Raw genomic sequence first — 23067 nt, forward strand, 5'->3', positions numbered from 1 at the left:
CAGCAAAGCGCACAAATCCTGAGGCGCCTCCTCCTTAGGGGTCCCCAGCCCTGGCGGCTGCGCGCGGGCCGTGGTGGGAGTGCAGGGGCCGCCGGCTGGCCACAGCCCACCCAGCCCCACAGCTTGGTGGAGCCGCCCTGCCAGCGGCGTCTGCGCCCAGGTGGCCAAGCCCCGAGCGCCCTCCACCTCGGGGCTGTGGGCTTCGGCTGGGCCCGTCGGTATGTGGTCCAGCTGCCCGCACTGCCCGCCCCACCCCAAGAGCCCTCCCAGGTGAGCCCGGGCGCCGAGGTGACGACTGGGTCGGGATCAGACCCACCGGCCGTGTCCAGGAGGAGCTTTGGGTCAGGAGTGGGGTAGAACAGCCAGGCCACGTCGGGTGTGCGAACTCGGCCCGGCCCCCGGCATCTGCCGGCCTCTCTCGCAGGTGGAGCCGTCGGAGCGGGTCTGCCAGAGGCCCCCGGACCGGCGCTCGGACTTCTCCGGCCTGGCGCGGGTGCTGACCAGAAACGCTGTCGCCTTAGTACCCGGGGGAGGGGAGCCAGGTGAGTCCCGCCCCTTCCCGCGGGCCACGAGTCGGTACGTGTGCGCCTGCGCTGAGTCCCCTCCCTCCACAAAGACAGTGGAAGAGAATGTATTTCTCGTTCCGATTGTCTCCTCTTCTGAAAACTCCATTCTGACCCTTTGCCAGTCTTTCCGCTGGGCTGCGGGAGAGTTTCTTTCCATTTTAATGCACACTTCATGGAACAGTGATCTGCTCTGCTCACGACCGTCGTGAAGCAGCCTTTAGTTTCTTGGGCTGGTGGGTTCCTTTAAGGGCTTTTAACCCAAAGCACTTGGACCCCAAGTTGCTGCCGTTCTCCTGACCTTGGTTAAAGAGAAAAATACACGTGGGGGCAGAAACGGAGGGGCAGGTGTGTGGGGAGGGTGTGACAGGCCAAGGGCCCCGGGTGAACCGTCGGCGCGAGGAGGGGCAAGGCAGCACCTCCTGCAGCATCTGTGCTGGACCCCCGCCCCTCTGAGGGCCAGGTCCCAGGGCCAGGGGTGCCCTGTGGGGTGGATACCCTCACACCCCTGGCCTCGGAGGACGTCAGGCCAGTCGCTGGGCTGGCGGGCTTGTGCCGCTTCCCCGGCACTGCAGCGAGGCTCCCTGAGTGCCAGGCCTGGGTGCCAGCCCTGCTTACCGTGCTGGCCACGTGTCCCCAGGGCCTGACGGAGGAGCCTGGCTCGCCACCTGCCTTGGCCCGAGGATGTCCCTTCCAGAGGACGCTGGAGTCACTGTGTGTGCACCCTGCAGAGTTGGGGCTGTGCTCGCGCCCGGCCCCTCCACTCCTCGGCTAATTGTAGCTGGAGAGGGTCAGAGAAATGATGCAGGTGAGCCTCAGAACTGCTTGTCTGGCCGGATTCACGCTCCTTACTTCCCCACTGTTGGAGACTCGGAGGCTCCAAGTTCTGGCCTGAGACCCTTACAGCCAGGAAAGTGGGGTGGGCACGGGAGGGGCTGCCCTTCTGGAGACCCCGCCTCCTCACCCCCAGCCTCCTCACTGGCCGCCTGTGCCTTCAGCGCACGTTGTGGCCTCTCTCCGAGGGCTGCGCTGCAGGGGAGGGATCCCGCGGTCCGCAGGCAGCGGCCGGGGTGGAACGCCTGCACGTGTTGGCCCTGGCCCCCTGAGTGCAGCCTGGCCTGGGTGGTGAAGTAATGAGTACCCTGCTCGTTTATTTGGGGTGATTTGGGGGCATCGTGTAGTGCCGTGTTTTTACCTGAAAGCTGAGCCAGTGGGTCTAGAAACTCGGGTGATTTACCCAAAGTTGCCGGGATGGGGGTAGCACTCAGGCTGCTTTCTGTGGGGCTGGGACAGTGAGGTGCCCTGGAGCAGCTGGCTTGCAGCAGCGTTTTTAATGAAAATTTAGTTAAAGTAATACTTAGTTTAAAAGCCATGTGGCCATTCTGTAAGGCCGTATGGTATTTGTATAACACACAGCAGTCCTCTGCCCCACCAACAAATCCAGAGATATCCCACAGACAGTATCCCACAGACAATATCCCACAGACAGTCACTTCCAACTTTTCTTCAGCTGTTTCCTCATTTACGTTTTTTTTTTTAATTGAAGCATAGTTGATTTACAATGTTGTATTGGTTTTAGGTGCACGGGAAAGTGATTCAGTTTTATGTGTGTGCGTGTGTGTGCGCGTGCATGCGTGTGTGTGCGTGTGCATGTGTGTATGTATCTGTGTGTGTATATAGTGTACATATGTTGTTTTTCATATTCTTTTCCATTATGGATTATTACAGGGTATTGAATATAGTGCCCTGTGCTATGCAGTAGGACCCTGTTGTTTATCTGTTTTTTCATTTTTTTCAGTTTTAGATGATTAAGTTCCTAACCGCCCCCATATATGCACAGGGTCAAAGTCTGTTTGTCTGTCTCTGTTTCGTATCCTCCGTCTATCCTCCTCCTCAGCACAGGATCCCGGTGTGGTCCCCTCCCTAGTCAGCCATTGCTCACTGTCTGCCTTGCAGCAAGATGGGTCTTTGGAGCAAAGCCTTGTTCTACTGTATATACGGCAGTGTCTCCCCCCTCAGAGTAATAATTGCTCAGTAGCCCACCGCAGTTGCTGCTGGAGACGCAGCCCCCCGCAGTGTGCTCAGACCACCAAGTCATCGCTGCTGAACTCACTCTGGAGCGGCCTCCTCTCAGCTCTGCTGGTTGCTCCCCAGTCATGCCGCTGGGATGTTGCCTTGGAGTTTCCCTTCGCCATGATCCTGGGAACTGCCTTTGTCTCTCTCCTGTGTCCAGCTCCACTTCTGGATACCATGTCTTCCTCTTTCTTGATACATTCCTGATTTTGGTAGAGTTCATACTCTAGAAGTTTCCTTAAGAGAAGCTGCATGGGAGGGAAGAGTTTCAACGCCACGCTTAGCAGAAAGTTCCCTCACTCTGCTCTCACACTCGCATGACAGTTTGGTTACGAACTCTAGATGGAAATACTTTTCCCTGAGAACTTTACGGTGTGGTCCCATCATCTTTTTAGCTTCCAGTATTGCTGCTCTGAAGTTCAGTGTCGTGTTCTTCACGAAGCCTGTTCCTTCTGGATCCTGTAGGAGACTCTCTTCACTCTTGTGTTTCTGGAAGTACTTGAGGATGCGCCTGGGTGTCTTTTCCCCCGTTAGGCTGGGCAGACTCCCAGTGGGCCCTTTCAAATTCGGAAATTCATCACCTCCAGCCCTCGGAGCGTTGGATGAGGCCCGCACCCCTGCTCCCTGCTCCCTCTTCTGGAGCACGGTGCAGACGACCCCTCATCCTCTCGTGCTCCCGTCTTTTCTTTTCCCTCCCAAGTTTCCATCTTCGTCTTTCTGTTCTACTTTCTGGGTGATTTTCCTCAGGTGTGTCTTCTAATCGGCCTCTTTTTGCTAAGACGTCTCTAATGTCTGAGTGCTTTCCTCAGTTTTCTCTGCTTGCCCTAGTGCAGTTTGAGCTTCTCTGAGAATAATAGTGCTTTGCTCGGTTTTCCGCTCCGTTCCGTGCCGGCCTGTGTCGGCTTGGTCCCGCGAACTCCGTGTCTCTGGGGCTGTCTGTGTGCGCTGACCGCACCCGTGGCGTCGCCGCATGGGCCCCTGTGGGCCCCTGTAGTCCTCCTCCTGTCAACAGACACTTGGGTTGTTTCCTGGGTTTGGCTACTGTGCACAAAACGGCTACAAGCACTCTTGCACAGACCCTTCCTGCACACATATGTGCTCTTCTCTTGGGCTAATACCCAGGAGTGGGATTATCTGTCCACGGGGTAGTTGAGCAGGTTTACACCCCCACTGGCAGTTTTGAGAGTTCGGGCTGCCCACATCTCTGTCGCCCTTGGTATCGTATCGTCCGGGATGGAAGTCGTGGCCACACCCCTTGGTATCGTCGGGGATGGAAGTTGTGGCCACACCCCTTGGTATCGTCCGGGATGGAAGTTGTGGCCACACCCCTTGGTATCGTCCGGGATGGAAGTTGTGGCCACACCCCTTGGTATCGTCCGGGATGGAAGTCGTGGCCACACCCCTTGGTATCGTCGGGGATGTAAGTCGTGGCCACACCCCTTGGTATCCTCCGGGATGGAAGTTGTGGCCACGCCCCCTGGTATCCTCCGGGATGGAAGTCGTGGCCACACCCCTGGTGGGGGCCGTGCCTCACCGTGAGTCTGATCTGCATCCCTGGACTCAGGTTCCAGGTGCCTCTTGGTCATCAAGTTCCACGCGCCTCTCTCACAGGTGGCTTGCCCTCTACTATTTAGTTAGAGGAGTTATTTATATACTCTGAATACGAGTCTTTTTTTAACTTTCTTTTTTTTAATTAATTAATTAATTTTATTTTTGGCCGCGTTGGGTCTTCGTTGCTGCGCGCGGGCTTTCTCTAGTTGTGGTGGGCGGGGGCTACTCTTCGTTGCGGTGCGCGGGCTTCTTATTGAGGTGGCTTCTCTTGTTGCAGAGCACGGGCTCTAGGCGCGCGGGTTTCAGTAGTTGTGGCACATGGGCTCAGTAGTTGTGGTGCACGGGCTTAGTTGCTCCACGGCATGTGGGATCTTCCCGGACCAGGACTCGAACTCGTGTCCCCTGCATTGGCAGGCGGATTCTTAACCACTGTGCCACCAGGGAAGTCCCTGAATACAAGTCTTTTACCAGATGTATTTATTACTAATATTGTCTTCAGTCTTTGACTTTTGTTTTTGTTGTAATGGCATGTAATGGCGTTTTTTGATGAGCACGTTTTAACTCTGATGAAGTGTGATTTCCCAGTTTTTTACAGTTTTTTAATTTCTGGTGCTCTGGGGGCTCTTGCCTAGGCTACATCTTCTCAAAGCTTGTACATCTGGGCCTGCAGTCCACCCACAATTGTTTCCTGTGAGTGGCGGGGTGTGAGGTGAGGGTATTCTACGTGGTTGCCTAGTTGAAGACTTTCCCTCCCTGCTGAGCTGCTGAGGCGTCTGAGTGAAGCACCAAACACCTGCCCAGGTGTGCGCTGCACGGAGGCATGTGTTCTGTCCCAGCCACACCACTACACTGTCTTTGTTACTCTAGCTTTATGGGAAAGCATCAGGCAGTGTAATTCCTTCAAATTCTTTTTCTTGAAGTTGTTTGGATTGTCCTAGGTCCTCTGCATTTTTGTGTAAATTTTAGAGTCAGCTAAGTATTTTATGGGTTTTTTTGCTATTGTAAATGGTATGTGTTTTTTTTTTAAATAAATTTATTTATTTTGGCTGCGTTGGGTCTTCATTGCTGGGCACGGGCTTTCTCTAGTTGCGGCGAGCGGGGGCCACTCTTCATTGCGGTGTGCGGGCTTCTCATTGTGGTGGCCTCTCTTGTTGCAGAGCACGGGCTCTAGGCACGCGGGCTTCAGTAGTTGTGGCACGTGGGCTCAGTAGTTGTGGATCGTGGGCTCAGTAGTTGTGGCTCGCGGGCTGTAGAGTGCAGGCTCAGTAGTTGTGGCGCACGGGCTTAGTTGCTCCGCGGCATGTGGGATCTTCCCGGACCGGGGCTCAAACCGGTATCCCCTGCATTGGCAGGTGGATTCTTAACCACTGTGCCACCAGGGAAGCCCTAAATGGTATGTTTTAAATTTCATTTTAAATTGTTTGTTGCCAGTATGTAGAAATACAAATGATATTGTAAATTGATGTCATGACTTACAACCTTGCTAAATTCACTTCTTCCAGTACCTTTTTTTGTAGTTTTTTTACATTTTGTTCTTCTGAGAATAAAGACAGTATTTCCTCTTTCTTTCCAAAATACCTAAATGCCTTTGTTTCTTTTTCTTGCCTGTTGCACTGGTTAGAGCTTCCAGCACAGAGCTGAGCAGAGGTGGTGAGTGTTGGGGAAAGCATTCCCTTTAAGCGCTAAGTGCCATCGCTGCCAGCTCGGCTCTTGGGTTTTGTAGATGCCCTTTATCAGACTGAGGAAGTTTCCTTCTATTCTTAGTTTGCCGAGTTTTTATCACGGGTGTTTTTTTTTAATGGGTCTGTCAGATTGTGTGATTCTGCTCCTTTATCCTGTTAATATGGTGAATCACACTGAGTGATTTTAAAGTAACATCAAACATCACCTTCTTGGGATGGACTCATCTGCCTGTGGCATGTGGCCCTGTTTCTGTGTCACCTGACCCCTTGGGTCTGAGCAAGGTGGGCCATGCTTGTCCTTTCTTGAAATGTAGGCAGGTTTGTTTGCCTACCTTCCAAAATGCAAAACTGAATTGGAAGGTGCTGCTGCTTTCCCTGTTCTCTGGAAGGTTCCAGGTGGCTTGTGTTGGTTTTCCTTAGATGTTTAGTACAGTTCACTAGTAAAACCATCCGGACATGAAATTTTGTGAGAATTTGAAAATTAAAGATTCAGTTGTTTTGATGGTTATTGAACTCTTCAGGTTTTCTACTTCTAGCGTCGGGTCTGGTAGGTTATGTTGGTCTAGGGATGTGTCCATTTTATCTGACTTTTCCTACTTACGGCATGAAGCTCACACTAGCTTCTTACCTTTTTAATTGGAGCATCTGTCCAGATGTTCCCTTTCTCAGTCCTGATATTGGTTATTAAGACCTTCTGTCTCCCTCCTCCTCCCTCTTTCTCTCCCTCTCCGTCTCTGTCCCTTTCTCCTTCCCCCTCCACTCCCCGACCCTGGCCGCCTCCCTCTGTCCCCCGCCTTTTACTTTTATGGACCAGTCTTACCTGAACTCGTCCTTTCGAGGATCCTCTCTATAGTGTGTTTGTCTTCTGGTTCATTAACTTCTGCTCTTTATTATTTCCTTAATTTTACTCTTTTGGTTTAAACTGTTCTTTCTTTCCTAACTTACGGGCCAGCAGGCATTGTCTGTGAAGGGCCAGATGGTAAGCCCGTGGCCTCGGCAGCCAGCGCGGGGCGGGGAGGTCAGCTCTGTGCTGACCCTTCGGAGGCAACGTGCCTCTTTGTTCTCAGCCTGGTCTGAAGTTTTCTTCATCTTGGGTTTTCAACAATGTAGGATTTTTTTTCTTTAATTTACGCTCAGCATTTAGAACGCTCCTTGAACCCGACGCTTAATGTCAGTCATCAGTTCTAGAACTTGGGTGTTGCTTCTGTCCACTTCCACTGTCTGTCCCTCCTCCTGGCTACAGTCACACGCTCTTTTCTGCTCACACATGCTATTTCTGGTTGTGTGGCGGACATCCCACACGAACAGTGGCCAGAGTGGTCTCAGCCCGCGCTGCTTTCCGGTGGTGGCTCGTCCGGCCCTGGGGGCTGCGCTGGGGGCCTCCACCTGCCTCCCCACCCGCCCAAGTCTGTTCAAAGCCTGTTGTTTCGGCTTCACAGCCTCCCAGACGCCAGCGGGTGGAGGAGGCTGAGTGCTGGCTGCCTCTCGAGAGCGTCCCACTCCCTCTCTGAATTGGCATCTTTGCCCCTCTCCCCGTGGCGTGTGCAGGACTCGGGCACTGAGGGGTGGGGTGGAACGGGACGGCCGTCCCCGGGGTCCTGGCGGCGCGGCGGCGCTGACTGCCTGCTCCATCCTCCTGTTGGCGTAGAGGCTGTGCCCAGGTGGGCATCATCCGGGCCCTGACAGAGGGGGGCATCCCTGCGCACGTGCTCGGACGTCCACCAGGGCCTTCACAGGCGCCCTGTGCTCTGAGGAGTGGAACTACAGCCAGATATGGATCCGGGCCAAGCAGTGGGCTGAGATGAGGGGCCCTGCAGGGCCGGGGACGCAGGAGGGCATCGAGACGGACGTGGCTCTGCAGGGCTCTGGCCTCAGAGCGTGGCTTGTTGGGGCAGGGAGGGCACAGAGAAGCAAGGGCATCAGTGTTGTGGGATGGGCTCTGGTTCATGCCTGGTCTTGAGTTGTAAAGGTGACTGAGGAGAGGTTAGTGCACCCACAGTTCCCCGCATTTCCACACCCACCCCACAGGGCCATGGGGGCACCAGTGCCGGTAGGCAGGCAGGGGGCAAGGCCTAGGTCGGGGCCCTTATTGGGGTTTCTGTGGGAAGGGCAAGGCGGGGCAGGGCACACAGCTTAAGATCTGCCCGTTCGAATAATTCCGGCGGGTTTCTGGGCATAGCTGCCTGGCACCTGGCCCTGGGTGATTCAGGCTTGGGGTGTGCGTTAGACACAGGTAGTCGGGTGTGGGCTCTGGAAGGGCTGGGTGAGCCCAGGTCTGTCTCTCTCCCCCCCTCCCCAGTGTGCGGGACCCCAAATGCCAGAGCATCAGGGACACAGAAAGTAAGAAATATACGTCGTTGGTACAGTTGGCCCTGCGGTGAACGGACGCCAGGGGACAGTCCAGGATCTGGGGACCCACCCGGGGCAGGCGGGCTGCAGCCTGCCCTTCTCAGGGCTCTGCTCGTTTTTTGTGGAGCAGAATGGAGCCCTGGCTGAAACCAAGAGTGGGCTCAGAAGTGTTGGCATTCTCATTTTTAAAAGAAAAGATGGGCCTCCTCTGAGCAGAAGCTCTCAGAGCAGGCCATCTGCCCGATCCACAGATCCCCAAGGCGCCCAGTCTCCCTGGGGGCTGCGGGCTGCTCGGCTCCGGTCACTGAGGACAGCCTCCGAGGGCAGTGGCCGCGGGGGACGGTGCTCTAGCCTCAGCAAGGGTCTGCGTGCAGGTCGGGCAGAGCTCTCCCACGGGTGTGGGAACAGCCAGGGGGCTTCGGGCATCATGTCCTGCCACCCTGAGTTTGCGCTGGGCCAAGGGAGCCCACTGGGCAGCCACCCTGTGGGCCATGGGGGATGGACCCCCCAGGCTGCTCTGTGGTCCCACCTGTTGGCACGTGGAGGGGGCACGGTGGGGTGGCTGCGGTGCTGGGCAAGGGCCTCCTTGGGAGTGAGGGCCTTGCTGCCCGCAGAGGACACCAGGGGTGTCCCAGGCTGTCCTGGTTCCCTGTCCTCCAGGGGCACGTGTGTGCCTTCTGCTCGTCCACGAGTCTCAGTGAGAGCGGCTGGGGGCGCGTGACTCACCCCCAGCTGGGGGCCCGCGCCCACTTACAGCCCGTCCCAGCGTCTGTCCACACAGAGGCAAGGAGGACCCTTCCTCTCCATCCCTGACCCCTGAGGAGTCAGGCCTTCTTGGGCCTGTGCCCTGTGCTCACAGGTCCTCACTGAGGAAGGGTGGGCCTCGGTCCTACCAGAGATCACGGGGCTTTGGCAGTGACAGCCCGTGGGAGGGCTGCTGCTTCCCAGGATCAGAGGGGTGGAGCGTCTGCCGCGGTGGAGTGTGAAGGCCAAGCCCAGGCCAGCCCGCAGGGGCAGTGGTGGACGCTCAGCTGGCCCTGGTCCTGGATGGGCCTTGTCCCAGTGAGCCTTGAGCCGTCCCCGCTGAGCGGGCGGTGAGGGCCCAGCTGGCCAGGCCTGCCCGGGGTCAGCAGGCGTTCCTCTGGGACCTCCAGGCCCTGCCATTCAGGCCACAGTGTTTGCTCCCCACAGGCTTCTATTCGCAGAAAGCGCACGTGAGTGCCCAGGTCCCTGCTCCCTTCTCCTGACGCAGGCTCTTGGTGTTCCCTCGGGGTCGCCTGCTGCCGGTGCCCGGAGAGGGAGGCAGGGGGTGAGCCCCTTCTCCTCTGCGGAGGCCTCACACGTGCCCCCGTGTGCCACGCCCCAGGATGTGATGTCGATGGTAAAGACCATGCTGGACCTGACCTACCCCATCCCCTCTGTGTCCGTGTTCTCGGGGGCTGGCTTCAGCAGAAGCATCTGCAGTGTCTTCAAGGACAGGCAGATCGAGGCGCACCCCCAGCAGAGCCCACGGCCTCAGCCTGCCTGGGCCTGGACACCCTGGGCCCACAGGGTCGAGGGCTGGCAGCCGGGGGTGGTCCCTCTGAGTCCCGTTCCCCTCGCAGGACCTGTGGGTCCCCTACTTCACCATCACCACGGACATCACAGCCTCTGCCATGAGGGTCCACACAGATGGTGAGCACCTCCTCCCGGGGTGCAGGCTCCCCAGCGGGGAGGGGCGTTAAGGGGCCAGTTCCAGGCCAGGCCCAGGGAAGCCCCAGGATCTCCCAGAGGAGGCAAGAGGCTCGGGGAGATGTGAACAGAGAAGACTGCTCGGGGCCCAAAGGCTGAAGGGTGCACAGGGAGAGGTAGAGATGGGACGGGGGCAGAGGGGCAGACTGAGGGCCCACGTGGGTCACAGCTGCGTGTGGGTCGGAGCAGAATGCTGAGGAGAGAGCCCATCTGTGGGTGGGCGGCTGAGGCCCTTCTCCAGGCCAGAGTGTTTTGGGAGCCCCTTGAAATGTGCCGGCTTAGAAGTGAGTGGGGTGGCAGGGCTGGCAGAAGCTCACGGCAAGGGGAGATGTGGGCAGGCCCAGAGCAAGCCCGGCCCCCCGGGCTCCGTCTGAGGGGGAGGATGTCCAGGAAGGGTGTCATCTGCCCGGGCCTGGTGCTCTCCGCCGGAGGCCAGACGTGCAGGGCTCAGGACCCATGTCGGCGAGGCTCCGAGCCGAACTCGCCCTGGGCAGCGAAAGGCTCCTCTCCTCTCCCCCGATCCCTCTGGGCCCCTCCCAGGCTCACTGTGGAGGCGCGTGCGCGCCAGCGTGTCCCTGTCGGGCCGCATGCCCCGCTCTGCGAGCCCAAAGATGGGCACCTGCTGACGGACGGGGGCTCCGTCAGCAACCTGCCAGGTACTGCGGCGGACGGGGGGCGGCCGCCCGGCCCCGCCTCAGCCCCACCGCTCCTGCGCGCTGGGGGTTACGGGGCGTGCGCACGCTCGGCGCTGCGTGCTCCCAGCAGATGGCTCTATTTGTCGGCTCAGCAGTGCTCAGAACCAGGCCAGGTAGAGGGGCCGGCCGCAATTAGGGCCCGTCTGTGCCCACAATCAGAACTAACAGCCTGCAGGTGTCGGGTCTGCTGTGGGCAAGGCCCCTCCTGGGGCACACCTGCCACCTGTTGGACAGCTCTGTGCGCTTGGCCGACCCCCTCCGCAGGCCCAGGTGTGAGGGTGGAGAGGAGGCCCTCCCCACCCTCCAAACCCTCACCCCCGTCCCCCCACTCTCAGCGCCTCTCAGGCAGGCTCTGCCCCCAGCCCTGGCTCCACCCCAACTTCCCCCAGCTCTGACCCGTCACCCCAGCCAGGCTCCCGCCTGGGGCTCTGCATACCTGTCCCCATTGGTGACCAGGCCACTTCCTCCCCAGCAGATGTGGCCAGGTCGATGGGGGCAAAGGTGGTGATTGCCATCGACATGGGCAGCCGGGATGAGACAGACCTCACCAACTACGGGGATGCGCTCTCCAGGTGGTGGCTGCTGTGGAAGCGCTGGAATCCCTTGGCCACGAAGGTCAAGGTGGGGGCCCAGCCCTGCCTACCCCAGCTGCTCCTCCCCACATCCTGGCGCCTGTGTCCCTGAGACCCTGAGATGGGCAGGGAGGGGGTGCACCTTCCAGGCTCTGGGTCCAGGAGGGTGGTGGTCGGTCACTCACCATCCCTGCCCGCCTGGGACCAGCTCTGGGAAAGGAGCCAGGCCTAAAGGCTCCACACACCCCAGGACCCCTGGCTGGGTGCCCAGCCTCCCCCCAGGCCTAGTAGAAATTGCCTCCCCTTGGGAGGAGGGAAGGGGAAGGAAGGGCCAGGGCAGGAGACTCAGTGGCTGTGCCCAGATGGAGGCCAGGGGCCACGCGGGGACAGGAGAGCCACACTCAAGGGCTGTGACACGGCAGGTGTTGAACATGGTGGAGATCCAGACGCGCCTGGCCTACGTGTGCTGCGTCCGGCAGCTGGAGATGGTGAAGAGCAGCGACTACTGCGAGGACCTGCGGCCCCCCCCCCCCCCCCCCCCGCCAACAGCTACGGCACCCTGGACTTCAGCAAGTTCGACGAGATCTGTGTGAGTGTCCAGGCCGGCTGCCCCTCCCAGGCCTCCCTGCTCTCGCGTCCCGATCATGGGGTTCCCGGTGTGTGTGCAGGAGGTGGGGTACCAGCACGGCCGAACAGTGTTTGACATCTGGGGTCGCAGTGGCATGCTGGAGAAGATGCTGCAGGATCGGTAGGGGACGAGCAAGGTGAAGGCGTGCGATGTGAGTGCCTGAGTTGGCACCACTCCTTCCTCTCCCACTCCTGTGACCCGTCCTCTGCTGCCCAGTCCAAAAGAGAGGCAGGGCTCCCTGCAGCCAGCAGCACGTTGGCGCACCCTCTCAACTGCTCAGGCCTGCAGGTTCCCCTGCCCCGCCCCAGGGGCCAGAAGACAAGGGCAAGGGCAGTGGCCCTGGGGGCTGTCTCTTGGCCTCTGCCCCCCTTTGACTCTCCACCCTTGAAGTGCTCACGTGGGAGAGGATGTCACTGTGGGTGGGGGGCTGCTCAGGACTCTGCCTGTCATCCGTGCCCCACCCGCATTCCAGGGCTAGGACCACAGAGGGTCATAGAGAGGGTGGGGCCGGCTGCAGTCAGGGGCTTCGCCAGATGTCTCCTTCGCCTCTGCCCCCAACGTGCTCACCTGCCCCAACGCCTCCTTCATGGACCTCACTGAGATCGTATCACGTATCGAGCCTGCCAAGGTGGCTGCAGCAGATGGTGAGTTGGACCCCGGGCCATATGCCCACACAGCTGAGGATGGTAGTGGCAATGTCCCCTCCTGACCCTTGACACTCTCAATAAGCCACCCTGGCCACCAGGCTCCCTCTAGCAGCCCCTGGCCCTGGTAGGCTGCATATGGGGACCCATGCCGGCCCCTGCCCCTGCTCTCAAGAGGATACCTGCATGGCCCTGCTCTCTGCCCAGATGAGTCTGACCACCAGACCGAATACAAGGAGGTGCTGCTGGGCAGCCCCAGCCGACCTGGGCTCCGACTCAGTGAGCTGCCCGGACACCCTGTGCTCCCCAGCTGAGCTGCCAGCTCCAAGGGCTCCAAAGCAGGCCAGCTGCTCCCTCCCTGCTGCCCTCCTGGCTTGCCCCCACCTTGACCTTGACCGTGTGTGCGGTTTGCTTCCAGGAGGACAAGCCCTCGCTTTGGCATCGGCACTCCCGTCTGGCTTCCCCTGAACCATCCCAAGACTCCTCGTCCCCCCTGGCCCTCTGACCAAGATGGGTAGAGGTCTCTGCTCTGATGCACCCTGCAGCCAGCAGCTCCTGTGGGTGGGTTTCAGAGAACCAGCTGGTGCAGCTCCTGCAGCTCTTCCCCAGCCTGCCAGGGAGACCCTGCTGGGGCCCAGGGCCCTGCCGGCCGGTGTTGGAGTGTCTGGGGCCTCTCTGCGCCGGCCGCTCCTGGTGGGGCACTGGGTCCTGGCATCCCCTGCACACACAGCAGTCCTGGGGGGCTGTGTCGGCCCCTGCGGGCCCCCTGAGGCCTCTGAGATGTCAGAGCCCCTGATGCTTCTGCTTAGCCTGTCAATAAAGGTAGATCTGATTGTGTGGGATATGTGGTCCCTGTGCCGAGGTCCCCCGGGCAGGGGGCAGCACCAAGATGGGCAAGCCCCACAGTCCTGAGGCTGCAGGGCGGAGTGGTCACCATGCGGGGACCCCAGGACCCCAAGCCAGGCAGGCAGGACACCCAAGGTCTGGGGTGCAGCTGGGATCCCCCCAAACCAAGGATGAGGCCCTCCCGAGCTCTCAGGCATTGTTTCCATTCTGTACACACAAGAGTCTTCCCTATGATGATGCCCACACCTTACTTTTCAGATCATTAAATAGCGTCAGGGGGGTCCTTTTGTACAAAAAAGGAGACCTGTCAGCTCTGTGACTTTGGAGTCCACGATCCCTGCAGGTCTCGGAGCAGGGCACATGGGTCTGCGAGAGCAGGGAGACCCTTGACCGGAGGGCCCAGGACCCTGAGGTCGGGGGACCGCAGGCCTCAGTTTCCCAGCTCCAGAGGCAGCTTTGAGAGGGCGGAGAGATGGTTGGTCCCGCCCCCTGCCGCCCAACCCGGCCCCCTGGCCCCCGCCCCCCCACCTACTGCCGGCGTGGTGGGCGAGGCTTCAGCGTAGTCCCTTCTGGGCCCCGCCCGGCTCTGACGTTACGGTGGGCGGAGCCTTCCTCGCCCTGCCTTGGCTGTGGACGGCCAGGCCCCAGCCCTGACGTAACGGGGGCGGCCCCGCCGAGCCCCGCCCCTTCCCTGACGTCGCGGTGGGCGGAGCGCCACCCCCGGGCCTGGCAGTGCTGTTCGGTGCGGCGGAGCGCGCGGAGTGATCGGCGCGGCCATGCGGAAACCGAACCCGAGCCCAAGCCTGAGCCCGAACCCGAGCCCGATCTCCGGCGCGGCGCGGCTCCTCCGACGGAGGCGACGGGCGCGGGGCGCGCTCTGAGGCCTGGGGATGCGCCGCCGCCTCGACCATGGGCGCCGTCGCCTCCCGGAGGAGGGCGCTGCGGAGCGAGGCCATGTCCTCGGTGGCGGCCAAAGTGCGGTGAGTGCGGCGGGCCGACCGTGGGGGCCAGCGCCGCCCCCGCCCCCGCCCCCGCAGCGTGATCGCAGCCGGCGCCCCGCCCCCACCTCCGTGCGGTTCCCTTCCCTGAGGCTGCGGTGGGCGAGCTGCACGACCTCACGACCCTCACACACACTGGGTGGCAGGGGCTGGATGGAAAGCAGACCTGGGCCCAGGTCTGGCCAAGGTGCACCGACACCGAAGGGTCCCCGAACTGCGACCTGCCAGCCCTGGGCATTCTGAGGTGGGATGGGAGTGCTTGCTGGAGGTGACCCCTGAGCCCTCCCTTGCTGGCGCCGAGGACCTGGGTGGGGTGGGGACGCCAGGGTGGGTGGTGTGCACTGACGGCGCACCCCGCTGTCCACCCCTCAGAGCAGCCCGAGCGTTTGGCGAGTACCTGTCCCAGAGTCACCCCGAGAATCGAAACGGTGCAGGTAAGGGCACGTGAGGCAGTGCCGGGACGGGGTCCACCCACAGCCCCCCATCCTAGGCGAGAGGATGCTGTCTCCTGTCCAGGTCAGGCCCAGCCCCTGCGCACTGTGGGGCGTGAGCAGGCAGCTAGTGCCCTGCTGGGCTGGCTTCCTCACGCCCCCTGCCCCGCCTGGCCCAGAGCCCCAGGAGGAGCTCCGAGTCACTCATCACCAAGGCACCTACCCAGCTTGGGCTGTTGGCATGGCAACAGGCCTCCTGGCACCCCCAGGACTGGCACCACTGTCTCTGGGGGCCAGCTGGTAGGGAGGAGGGGAGAAGTTGGCACTGGGCACATGGGCGTGGTGGCAGGCTGGGAGGTGGCCTGCTTGTTTCTGGCCCCACCCCATCACCCACAGGTAGCACAGCCTGTCGCCCACACGCACGTAAGAGGGGCTTGGGGCCCCGATAGGCGTGAGACGTGAACCTCTAGGGGGAGTGCGCAGCTCAGAAATACCTCTTCTGAAGTCATCAGGGCCCACGGTTCGTTCAGCGGGCCAGGCACCCGCTGGGTATTCATTCCCTGCCTTCAGAACACCCGGAGACTGGGAGGGCAGGGCCAGCAGGCCGCAAGCTCACCTGGTGCCTCTCCCCCAGACCACCTGCTGGCTGACGCCTACTCTGGCCACGACGGGTCCCCCGAGATGCAGCCTGCCCCCCAGAACAAGCGCCGCCTCTCCCTCATTTCCAACGGCCGCTATGAGGACAGCCTCCCGGAGGAGGCCGTCAGTGGGAAGCCGGCCGGCGAGGGCCCCCAGCCCCGTGTGTATACCATCTCCGGGGAGCCGGCCCTGCTTCCCGGCCCGGAGGCCGAGGCCATCGAGCTGGCTGTGGTGAAGGGGCGGCAGCAGCGGGAGCGGCACCCCCGCCACCATAGCCAGCCCCTGCGCACCAGCCCGGGCGGCAGTCGTGAGGACGTCAGCAGACCCTGCCAGAGCTGGGCGGGCAGCCGCCAGGGCTCCAGGGAATGTCCTGGATGTGCCCAGCTCGCCCCCAGTCCTTCCCCTCAGGCCTTTGGGCTGGACCAACCGCCTCTGCCTGAGGCCGCCAGCCGCCGCAAGAAGCTGGAGAGGATGCACAGCGTTGACCGTGTGTCTGGTGAGGGGGCTCGCTGGGGGCCTGGGCAGCTTCAGGCAGGGTGCTGGTGCTGGGGTCGGCCAGCCAGCAGCGAGCGCTGTGAGGCTTGGGCAGAGCAGGGTGCCCAGGTCACGGCCTGCAGGTGGCGACCTGCCGCCACATCCCGTGCCCCACCTCAGGCCTCACGGTTGGCTTTAGCCTTGCCAGCACCAAGTCACCGGAGGAGTGCTTCCCCGAGGAGGGGGCCTGGGAGGGTCTTAAGGGTTGAGCAGGTAGAAAACCTGGCTGAACGGGAAGATCGGGCTGCCTCCAGGGAGTCCTGGGGAACAGTCCCTGCCCTGGGGCCCACTCACCAAGGGAGGCACATGATTGCCTGGGGCCCAGCCAGCTAGTGGGGCTCGCCCCAGGATGGTCGAGCTGTGCCGGTGGCTGCGGAGCCCCGGAGGCCTGCTGTCGGCAAGAGGCCTCCCTGGGACATTCACGTGGCCCCACGCTTCCTGGCTCTGAGGTTGTCATCTCCTGAGAGCAGAATTCTACCTAGCAGACCTGGCACGTCCTCTCAGGGCACCTCTTGGGCCTCCAGATCAGCAACCCAGCTGGGCCTCAGGGCACAGGCCTGGGGTGTGGGCAGTTCACCTCCACGACCTCATGTTCCTCTGATACACCCAGGCCAGGGGCTGGGACGGGGGTCAGGGAAGAGAGTAGAGCGACCCACTCTGTCTAGTGGCTGTAGGGGCCCTGGGAAGGGGCGGTCTCCACCTCGCCCTCCGAGAAGGGTCTGGGAGAGGGGAGGTCCAACCAAGTGGACGCCAGAGTGGGCCGCAGAGAAGGCCCTGGAGACCCCAAGGGGAGGCTGCAGCCATTTGTCCCTGCCCTCCCCTCCTGCTTAAATGGAGACAAAGTCAATCCTTTCCCTGGGCGCCCTGGAGGCGGGCTGTGCTCTCAAAAGAACACTCGCCAGCTGTGGGCAGCAGAGGGAGAGCCAAGCAAAGACAAGCGCCACCAAGCCGCTGAGCTGTTGTGCCTTGAAGAGCTGAGCGGACACCCAAGCCTGCTGGCTCTGCGCCGGCCTCCCGACCTGGGAGGCGGCTGGGGAGCCCTGGCGCTTCTCCTCCACCCGTCTGTGGCAGAAGCATCCCCTTCCCCGACAGGGGGTAAAGGCTTCAGGAACCCCTGAGCCAGCCTGGTCACTGCTCCTTTGGTCTTTTCCAGATGACATCCCCATCCGTACCTGGTTCCCCAAGGAAAACCTCTTCAGTTTCCAGACAGCAACCACAACTATGCAAGCGTGAGTCCCGTCTGACGTGTGCCGGGCCCAGGCCGGGCGCCGTCTTCCTGGTGCTCAGGAATTACTGCCGGCCCCTCTCCCGTCCTGAGCCCACCTGCGTGGCTGCTTCTGAGCAGCCCCGTGTGCCGTGTACCGCCAGCTCTGCCTGAATGTGTCAGCCTGAAGGAAGGCAGGCCTGGCTGCTCTGAACTCCCGCTGCCCCTCCCCCGCCCCACCCCTTCCCCACTGCCCTGTCCCTCAGTCCCTCCAGTCCGTCCATCCTGTCCTGCGGGGACCTGGCTGGGGGCTGCAGCTGATGCAGCCACCAGCAGAGGTGGTTCGCTGCCCTGTGTCACCCAGCTCCGCCTTCACGCACGCCCCAAACAGCGGCCCACTTGTGTTTCGTGTGTTGCAAGCGATCACAACTTAGTCCCCTGGGGGCGTGCTCTTGACCTTCGCACAGCTGGGTGTTCTGTCAGGGCTTCCTTTCAGGGAGGGACTCTGCTGCAGTGTCCCCGATACCAGAAGCTTCCTCCTGCGTGTGCTACCCTGGGGAGCGCACCACCGCCCTTGGGCCGGATGGGGGCCGCTACCTTCGCTGCTGGACCCAGGGTCGGCAGGGCACAGTCAGGCCTCTGTGCAGCCTGACAAGGTCACAGCATCTGGTGGCCTGGGCCACGGTGACTTCCGCGTCTGCTGCCCTTGCAAGGGCTGGCCTGCGGCATAGCCGGCACCCTGCTGGTGCCTGTGTGCCTGTGAGGGATCCTCCAGGTCAATGACAAGAAAGGAACTAACTGAAGGGCGGTTGGGGGTCTGAAGGTCTCTGCTCACTGTGTCTTCTCTCTCACGCTGCCCCTTCCCGCCTCGACTCTAGCATCTCGTAAGTACCGTGTGGACCTCGAGCCTGAGGGCATGGCGGTTGTCCCTGGGGGACTCTCCCACCCCCAAGTAGGTTGGGGCAGGCCAGGGACCTGGGCCTTGACCATGAGGGCGTGCTGGGTCCCAGCGAGCGCCAAGGCTACAGCAGGGCCTGCGGAACTGGGCCGAGGACAGGGCGAGGCAGGCCAGGACCTTCTGCCTGGCCCAGCGCCCTGGATGCCCCGCTGGGCCCTGTGCTCGAGCGTCTGTCCCCACGTCTCTGTCCCTCTTGCCTGCGGCCAAGGGCAGTGCTGACTCGTGGTGGTTTCCCAGGGTGTTCAGGGGCTACGCGGAGAGGAAGCGCCGGAAACGGGAGAATGATTCCGCGTCTGTAATCCAGAGGTAGGGCCTGCCAGCCACTCGCCACCAGGGTCCGTCTCTTGTCTGTCCTGGTCTAGCCTGGGCCCACCCAGCTCAGCAGACCTGATGGGGGAAGGGCGGTGGCGAACACTGGCCTGGCCCTGCTCTGGGGACGCGGCAGGCAGGAAAGGTCAAGTGGCCTGAGCCCCTAGGCCTGTGTTTTGGGGGTACAGTGACAGCTGAACTGCAGCCAGCTGGCCCCCCTGTGCCTTTTTCTGGCCCTTGAAGCCCGGAGCAGTGGGGTCAGCAGCCAGGCTTACCCTCCCTAAACCCCACCCACCTCAGAGATGTGTCCAGGAAGCTTGTCTGTCCATCTTGGAAGTTGGGCTTTGGCAGGGCACAAAGTTTGGAGTGAAGGAGACCTGCTTCTGAGGTGGCCCAGGGACACAGCAGCAGGGGAGGGGGCAGCTGCCAGCCCCTAACCCACCTCCCGCTTGGGGACAGTTGTGCTGCCCTGGCCACCGTGCGCAGGAAGCAGGAGCCCTTGACCACGGGGGGCGGGAGGCTCTCGGGGTTCAGAGTACCTGGGCGCAAGGAGAGAAGGGAAGCGTGGGCAGCGAAGGTGGGAGACCCGAGTGCACAGGGTCGCCGACGGAGCTGTCCTGTGAGGGGGTGGGGCTGCAGGAGGAGGCTGGCTTATCGTGCCTTTGTACTGGCAGCAAAGGGGGAGCCCGGGAGGAGTCTCAGGAGGAGAGGGACTGGGTGGGATTTGCCTGTGGGAGAGCTGGGGGCGCCGGGAGGGCATCCCTCACGGCAAGGGGCAATGTTGGGACGGTGGCCAGCAAGCAGTGGGGAGGGGAGCGCGTGGGACGGGGCGCCGCCCTCGCGGCCCTCACCAGCCCCCGGTGCTTCCGCCCCCAGGAACTTCCGCAAACACCTGCGCATGGTCGGCAGCCGGCGGGTGAAGGCCCAGAGTAAGGCCCGGGAGCGGCGCGGGCGGGCGGGGGCGCGCTGTTCTTGGCCGGCTGGGGCTTTGCGTGCTGCTCTCTGCGCCCCAAAGGCCCGCGTCCCCAGGCCCCGCTGCAGCCCCGCGGGCGGGCACCTTCCCACTCCCAGGCTCCGCCCCAGGACAGGGCCCCGCCCCTGCACTCAGACTCCGCCCATGTCCACCTAGCACTGTGCTTGTCCGCCGTCGACCGTCCGCACTGCCCACTCCCGCCCCTCCGCCGCTGTGGCGTCCTCCACTCTCCGGACCCCCTCACCGTCCCCACGTCCTCCCCAGCCAGCCCCTGTCCCTGTCCCCCTCGTGTGGCTGCAGGCCCCGCCCCTAACGGGTTCTGCTTTCGCTGCAGCGTTCGCCGAGCGGCGCGAGCGAAGCTTCAGCCGGTCCTGGAGCGACCCCACCCCCATGAAAGCCGACACCTCCCACGATTCCCGAGACAGTAGGTGCCCGGCGGCGCAGGCCAGCGCATCTCTCCCAGAGGCTCCCCTAGGCCCCCAGTCCTGCGCTCCCACCCCGGGGGAGCAGCTAGGCTTCTGCGCCTTTGCTGAGCCTCAGTTCACCAGACTGGGGGGGGGGGGCCGCTCTGGCACCTCCGATTTTCTGGGCAGGGGTAACTAAGGGCTGCGGCTCGCTGGCTGCCCTGGCCTGGTGCCGCCCTCATGCCCGAAGCCTGAGGAGCAGTGCCAGACTCCTCCTTGGCCCAGGCGACAGGCACGCCTGGCTGGAGCTGACCCTTGCCCTCCGGCTCCCATTGGCCTTGCACCAGGGTCCACCGCCTTCCAGCCGCCAGCCTTGCCAGGCTGCTGGGGTCCTCAGCTTGGCGCTCTCACCCACCCTGGGTTTCCCCCTGACCTGGAGGACCCTCTGGGACAGGGCTTGCTGGCTCTGGCCTCCACGCATCTCTGGGGGTTGCAGCCGGGACAGGAGGCGCTGCAGCTGACCCTCAGGCCCGTGGCACATCCTGCCCTACAGGTAGTGACCTGCAGAGCTCGCATTGCACCTTGGGTGAGGCCTTTGAGGACCTGGACTGGGAGACGGAGAGGGGCCTGGAGGCTGTAGCCTGTGACACTGAGGGCTTCGTGCCACCCAAGGTCATGGTGAGGCCCCACACAGCTGTTGCAGGCTGCTCAGCAGTGGGGAGGGGGGTCTCAGGGGGGCTCCTGCTGCCCACTGGCTCCCAGGCGGCCAGGGCACTGAGTGGCCCCCTTGTTGTTCCCAGCTCATCTCCTCTAAAGTGCCCAAAGCTGAGTACATCCCCACCATCCTCCGTAGGGACGACCCCTCCATCATTCCCATCCTCTATGTGAGTGCCTGCCCAGCCCCCATCGCGGTGTTGGGTGGGGGGTGCTGCCTGAGAAGGGCTCTGATGTGGGGCTGGCTTCCATCTGTCCCAGGACCACGAGCACGCCACCTTCGAGGACATTCTGGGTAAGTACTCCGCCCCCCCCCCCCCCCCCCCCGCCCTCTGGTCTTGGGGCTGCTGGGGGCGGCACTCACACCTCTGCCTCCTGCAGAGGAGATAGAGAAGAAGCTGAACGTCTACCACAAGGGGGCCAAAATCTGGAAGATGCTGATTTTCTGCCAGGTAGGGCCCGGCCCTCCTGCCCAGGGGCGGGGGGGGGAGAGTGCCACCTCCCTGGGCATGCACGTTCGCATCTGCACGTGTTGGGGGCAGCGGTGGTTGGACACCGGTGCGCGGCCCCGTCGCTGACTGCAGTGTCTCACAGGGCGGCCCAGGGCACCTGTACTTACTCAAGAACAAGGTGGCCACCTTTGCCAAAGTGGAGAAGGAAGAGGACATGATCCAGTGAGCTGGGGGGAGCTGGGAGGCTGGGGGGCTGGATGCAGCACCTGCTGGGGCGCCGTGTCCCCGCAGTGCCTCCTGTGATGCCCCCTCACACCTGGGGGTCGGGCTGGAGGCCACCTGTGACCACCCCTCCCCCGCCAGCTTCTGGAAACGGTTGAGCCACTTGATGAGCAAAGTGAACCCGGAGCCGAACGTCATCCACGTCATGGGCTGCTACGTCCTGGGGAACCCCAACGGGGAGAAGGTATGGGGCCCAGACCCCAGACCTGTGAAGGGTTGATAGAACCCCCATTTCTCTCCAGATTCCCTTTCCCTTCTCATCCTCCCAGAGAAACCCCCATGCCTGGGCCTAACCAGCTGGGGGCGTCCTGTCCCCCACACCCCATTCTCCTCATCCCTCTCTCTTCCCCTGCCCTGAGCTCATGGCCCACCCCCTCTTTTCAGCTGTTCCAGAACCTCAGGACTCTCATGACCCCTTACAGGGTCACCTTCGAGTCCCCCCTGGAGCTGTCAGCCCAAGGTGAGTTTGCCGGGCTGGTCCCCAGTTGTGGGGTGGGTTCCCGGGGGCGGTGGCCTGAGCCCCGGCCTCGCCCCTCCTGCCTCAGGGAAGCAGATGATCGAGACCTACTTTGACTTCCGGCTGTACCGCCTGTGGAAAAGCCGCCAGCACTCGAAGCTGCTGGACTTTGAGGACGTTCTGTGAGGGGCGGGTCCACCACCCGGCCGCTTCCTCGGACCAGCGACGGGGGCTGGGCCGCTGTGTGCTGCCCAGTACCGTGTGGGTCCTGGTCTTCACGGCCACTTCAGGGCACCCTCAGACGTCGCTCAGGTTCCCTCCCAGGGGTCTGCTCCTCAAGGCATCACGGGTCAAAGAGGTCCCAGCCCCCGCGCCTGGGAGGAGCCACCGCGGCCGGTGGATGTTGACCGGGTCTAGGCCTCGGCTGGAGGCTGCAGCTCTGGGGCGGTTCCTGTGCAGGGTCATAGAAATAAGTGCAATTTTCTACAACCCCTGAGACGATTCAGAGGGAAGCAGCATTACTGGTTAACTAGTTAAGTGCTACGTTACTAGTAACGGCGTAGACCGCCCGGCTCGGCGTGTGTTCAGGACCTCGTCTGCCCCAGCGCCCCAGCCCTGCCGTATCTGATCACCAGCACCAGGGCGGCCCGCCTGCCCGGCCTGGCTCCGTCCCGGCCGAGCCCCCGATCGTCTGTGCTCGCGCTGCTCTCGCCAACCCGCTTACCGGCTCGGCAGGGGTGCCTGGGCAGCAGCTGGGGGGCACACCTTCTTTCTTTCAGAGCGGGCCCTGCCTGCTCCCCGGCCTCCCAGGCCCGCCCAGCTCCCTGCTGCTGTCCAGCTCAGCTTTTGGCGGCCGAGTTCTGAAGGCCTCTCCTAGTGCGGAGCCCTGGGGTCTCGGCGGGGCCTGCTGGGGCTGGGTCCTGGTGGGTGAGAACCCTGCTGCACTCCACGTAGGGGCCTGGACCCTGCAGCCGGGGCCTGAGAGCTGGGTGGCCGGTGTGCTGTGGGCTCGAAGCCTGGCCCGTGGCCCAGTGGGTGGGCTCTCTTGTACATAGCTGGGGCTCGGGGGCTGGCCCCCCTTTGCAGAGCCTGGTCTGAGACACCTGGCTGTGCCCCCAGCCAAGGGGGGGCGGGGGCTGAAAAATGTACGACTTTCCTTAGAGTGACCATTAAATCTGATTCTCTGCTGCGGCTGCCGCGTGGGTCTCCTCTCTCAGCACCCACCGTCCACTGCCTCCCTGGGCCCAGAAGATTCTGGGCCCGCTGGTCTGAGGTTGTTGCTGTGGTGGCCGCCTGCACATCCTGGCCTGGAGCAAGGGGGCTGGAGCGGCTAGGCCTGCCCTGCCAAGGGCACACTCTGCGAGAGGTCTGGGGATCG

At 62.3% G+C, this 23067-nt stretch overlaps 2 protein-coding genes across 5 annotated transcripts in view; both read left to right on the plus strand.

Annotated features, from left to right (window-relative positions):
- Positions 1 to 13006, plus strand: part of PNPLA7 (patatin like domain 7, lysophospholipase) — a gene marked incomplete at both ends in the record, with an annotated part of 36419 nt that extends 23413 nt beyond the window's left edge. The window contains 17 exon segments of the mRNA XM_082843712.1: positions 425 to 530; positions 533 to 542; positions 7518 to 7584; positions 7587 to 7670; positions 9585 to 9707; positions 9823 to 9892; positions 10490 to 10537; positions 10540 to 10605; positions 11117 to 11265; positions 11639 to 11737; positions 11740 to 11805; positions 11885 to 11965; positions 11969 to 11995; positions 12404 to 12488; positions 12696 to 12787; positions 12907 to 12978; positions 12980 to 13006. Coding sequence (XP_082699838.1) covers positions 425 to 530; positions 533 to 542; positions 7518 to 7584; positions 7587 to 7670; positions 9585 to 9707; positions 9823 to 9892; positions 10490 to 10537; positions 10540 to 10605; positions 11117 to 11265; positions 11639 to 11737; positions 11740 to 11805; positions 11885 to 11965; positions 11969 to 11995; positions 12404 to 12488; positions 12696 to 12787; positions 12907 to 12978; positions 12980 to 13006 — 1272 coding nt within the window.
- A 1058-nt stretch (positions 13007 to 14064) lies between these two features.
- On the plus strand, positions 14065 to 22880 carry NSMF (NMDA receptor synaptonuclear signaling and neuronal migration factor). 4 transcript variants are annotated; one of them, XM_082842917.1, is made up of 15 exons: positions 14065 to 14314; positions 14705 to 14766; positions 15398 to 15898; positions 17090 to 17165; positions 18312 to 18404; positions 19284 to 19336; positions 19715 to 19804; positions 20338 to 20462; positions 20585 to 20668; positions 20760 to 20793; positions 20880 to 20950; positions 21093 to 21172; positions 21314 to 21416; positions 21617 to 21692; positions 21778 to 22880. In XM_082842917.1, exons 1-15 carry the CDS (start codon positions 14244 to 14246, stop codon positions 21873 to 21875), a joined length of 1617 nt encoding a protein of 538 aa, XP_082699043.1. In that variant the 5' UTR covers positions 14065 to 14243; the 3' UTR covers positions 21876 to 22880. The 4 variants fall into 4 exon arrangements, with proteins under 4 accessions (XP_082699043.1, XP_082699045.1, XP_082699044.1 ...); XM_082842919.1 differs by having other exon boundaries at positions 22242 to 22880; XM_082842918.1 differs by having other exon boundaries at positions 18336 to 18404.
- The last annotated feature ends 187 nt before the right edge of the window (positions 22881 to 23067 follow it).

This window comes from Leucopleurus acutus, assembly GCF_964270905.1.
Source record: "Leucopleurus acutus genome assembly, chromosome: 7".
NCBI classification, from domain to species: domain Eukaryota; kingdom Metazoa; phylum Chordata; class Mammalia; order Artiodactyla; family Delphinidae; genus Leucopleurus; species Leucopleurus acutus.

What these genes read in the sequence shown, in the direction of transcription:
- NSMF (XM_082842917.1), top strand. Translation starts at nt 14,244, where the DNA reads ATGGGCGCCGTCGCCTCCCGGAGGAGGGCGCTGCGGAGCGAGGCCATG. An exon ending in CTCCCACGATTCCCGAGACA is followed by an intron (nt 19,805 to 20,337) that starts GTAGGTGCCCGG and finishes CCTGCCCTACAG; the next exon opens with GTAGTGACCTGCAGAGCTCG. An exon ending in GGAACCCCAACGGGGAGAAG is followed by an intron (nt 21,417 to 21,616) that starts GTATGGGGCCCA and finishes CCCTCTTTTCAG; the next exon opens with CTGTTCCAGAACCTCAGGAC.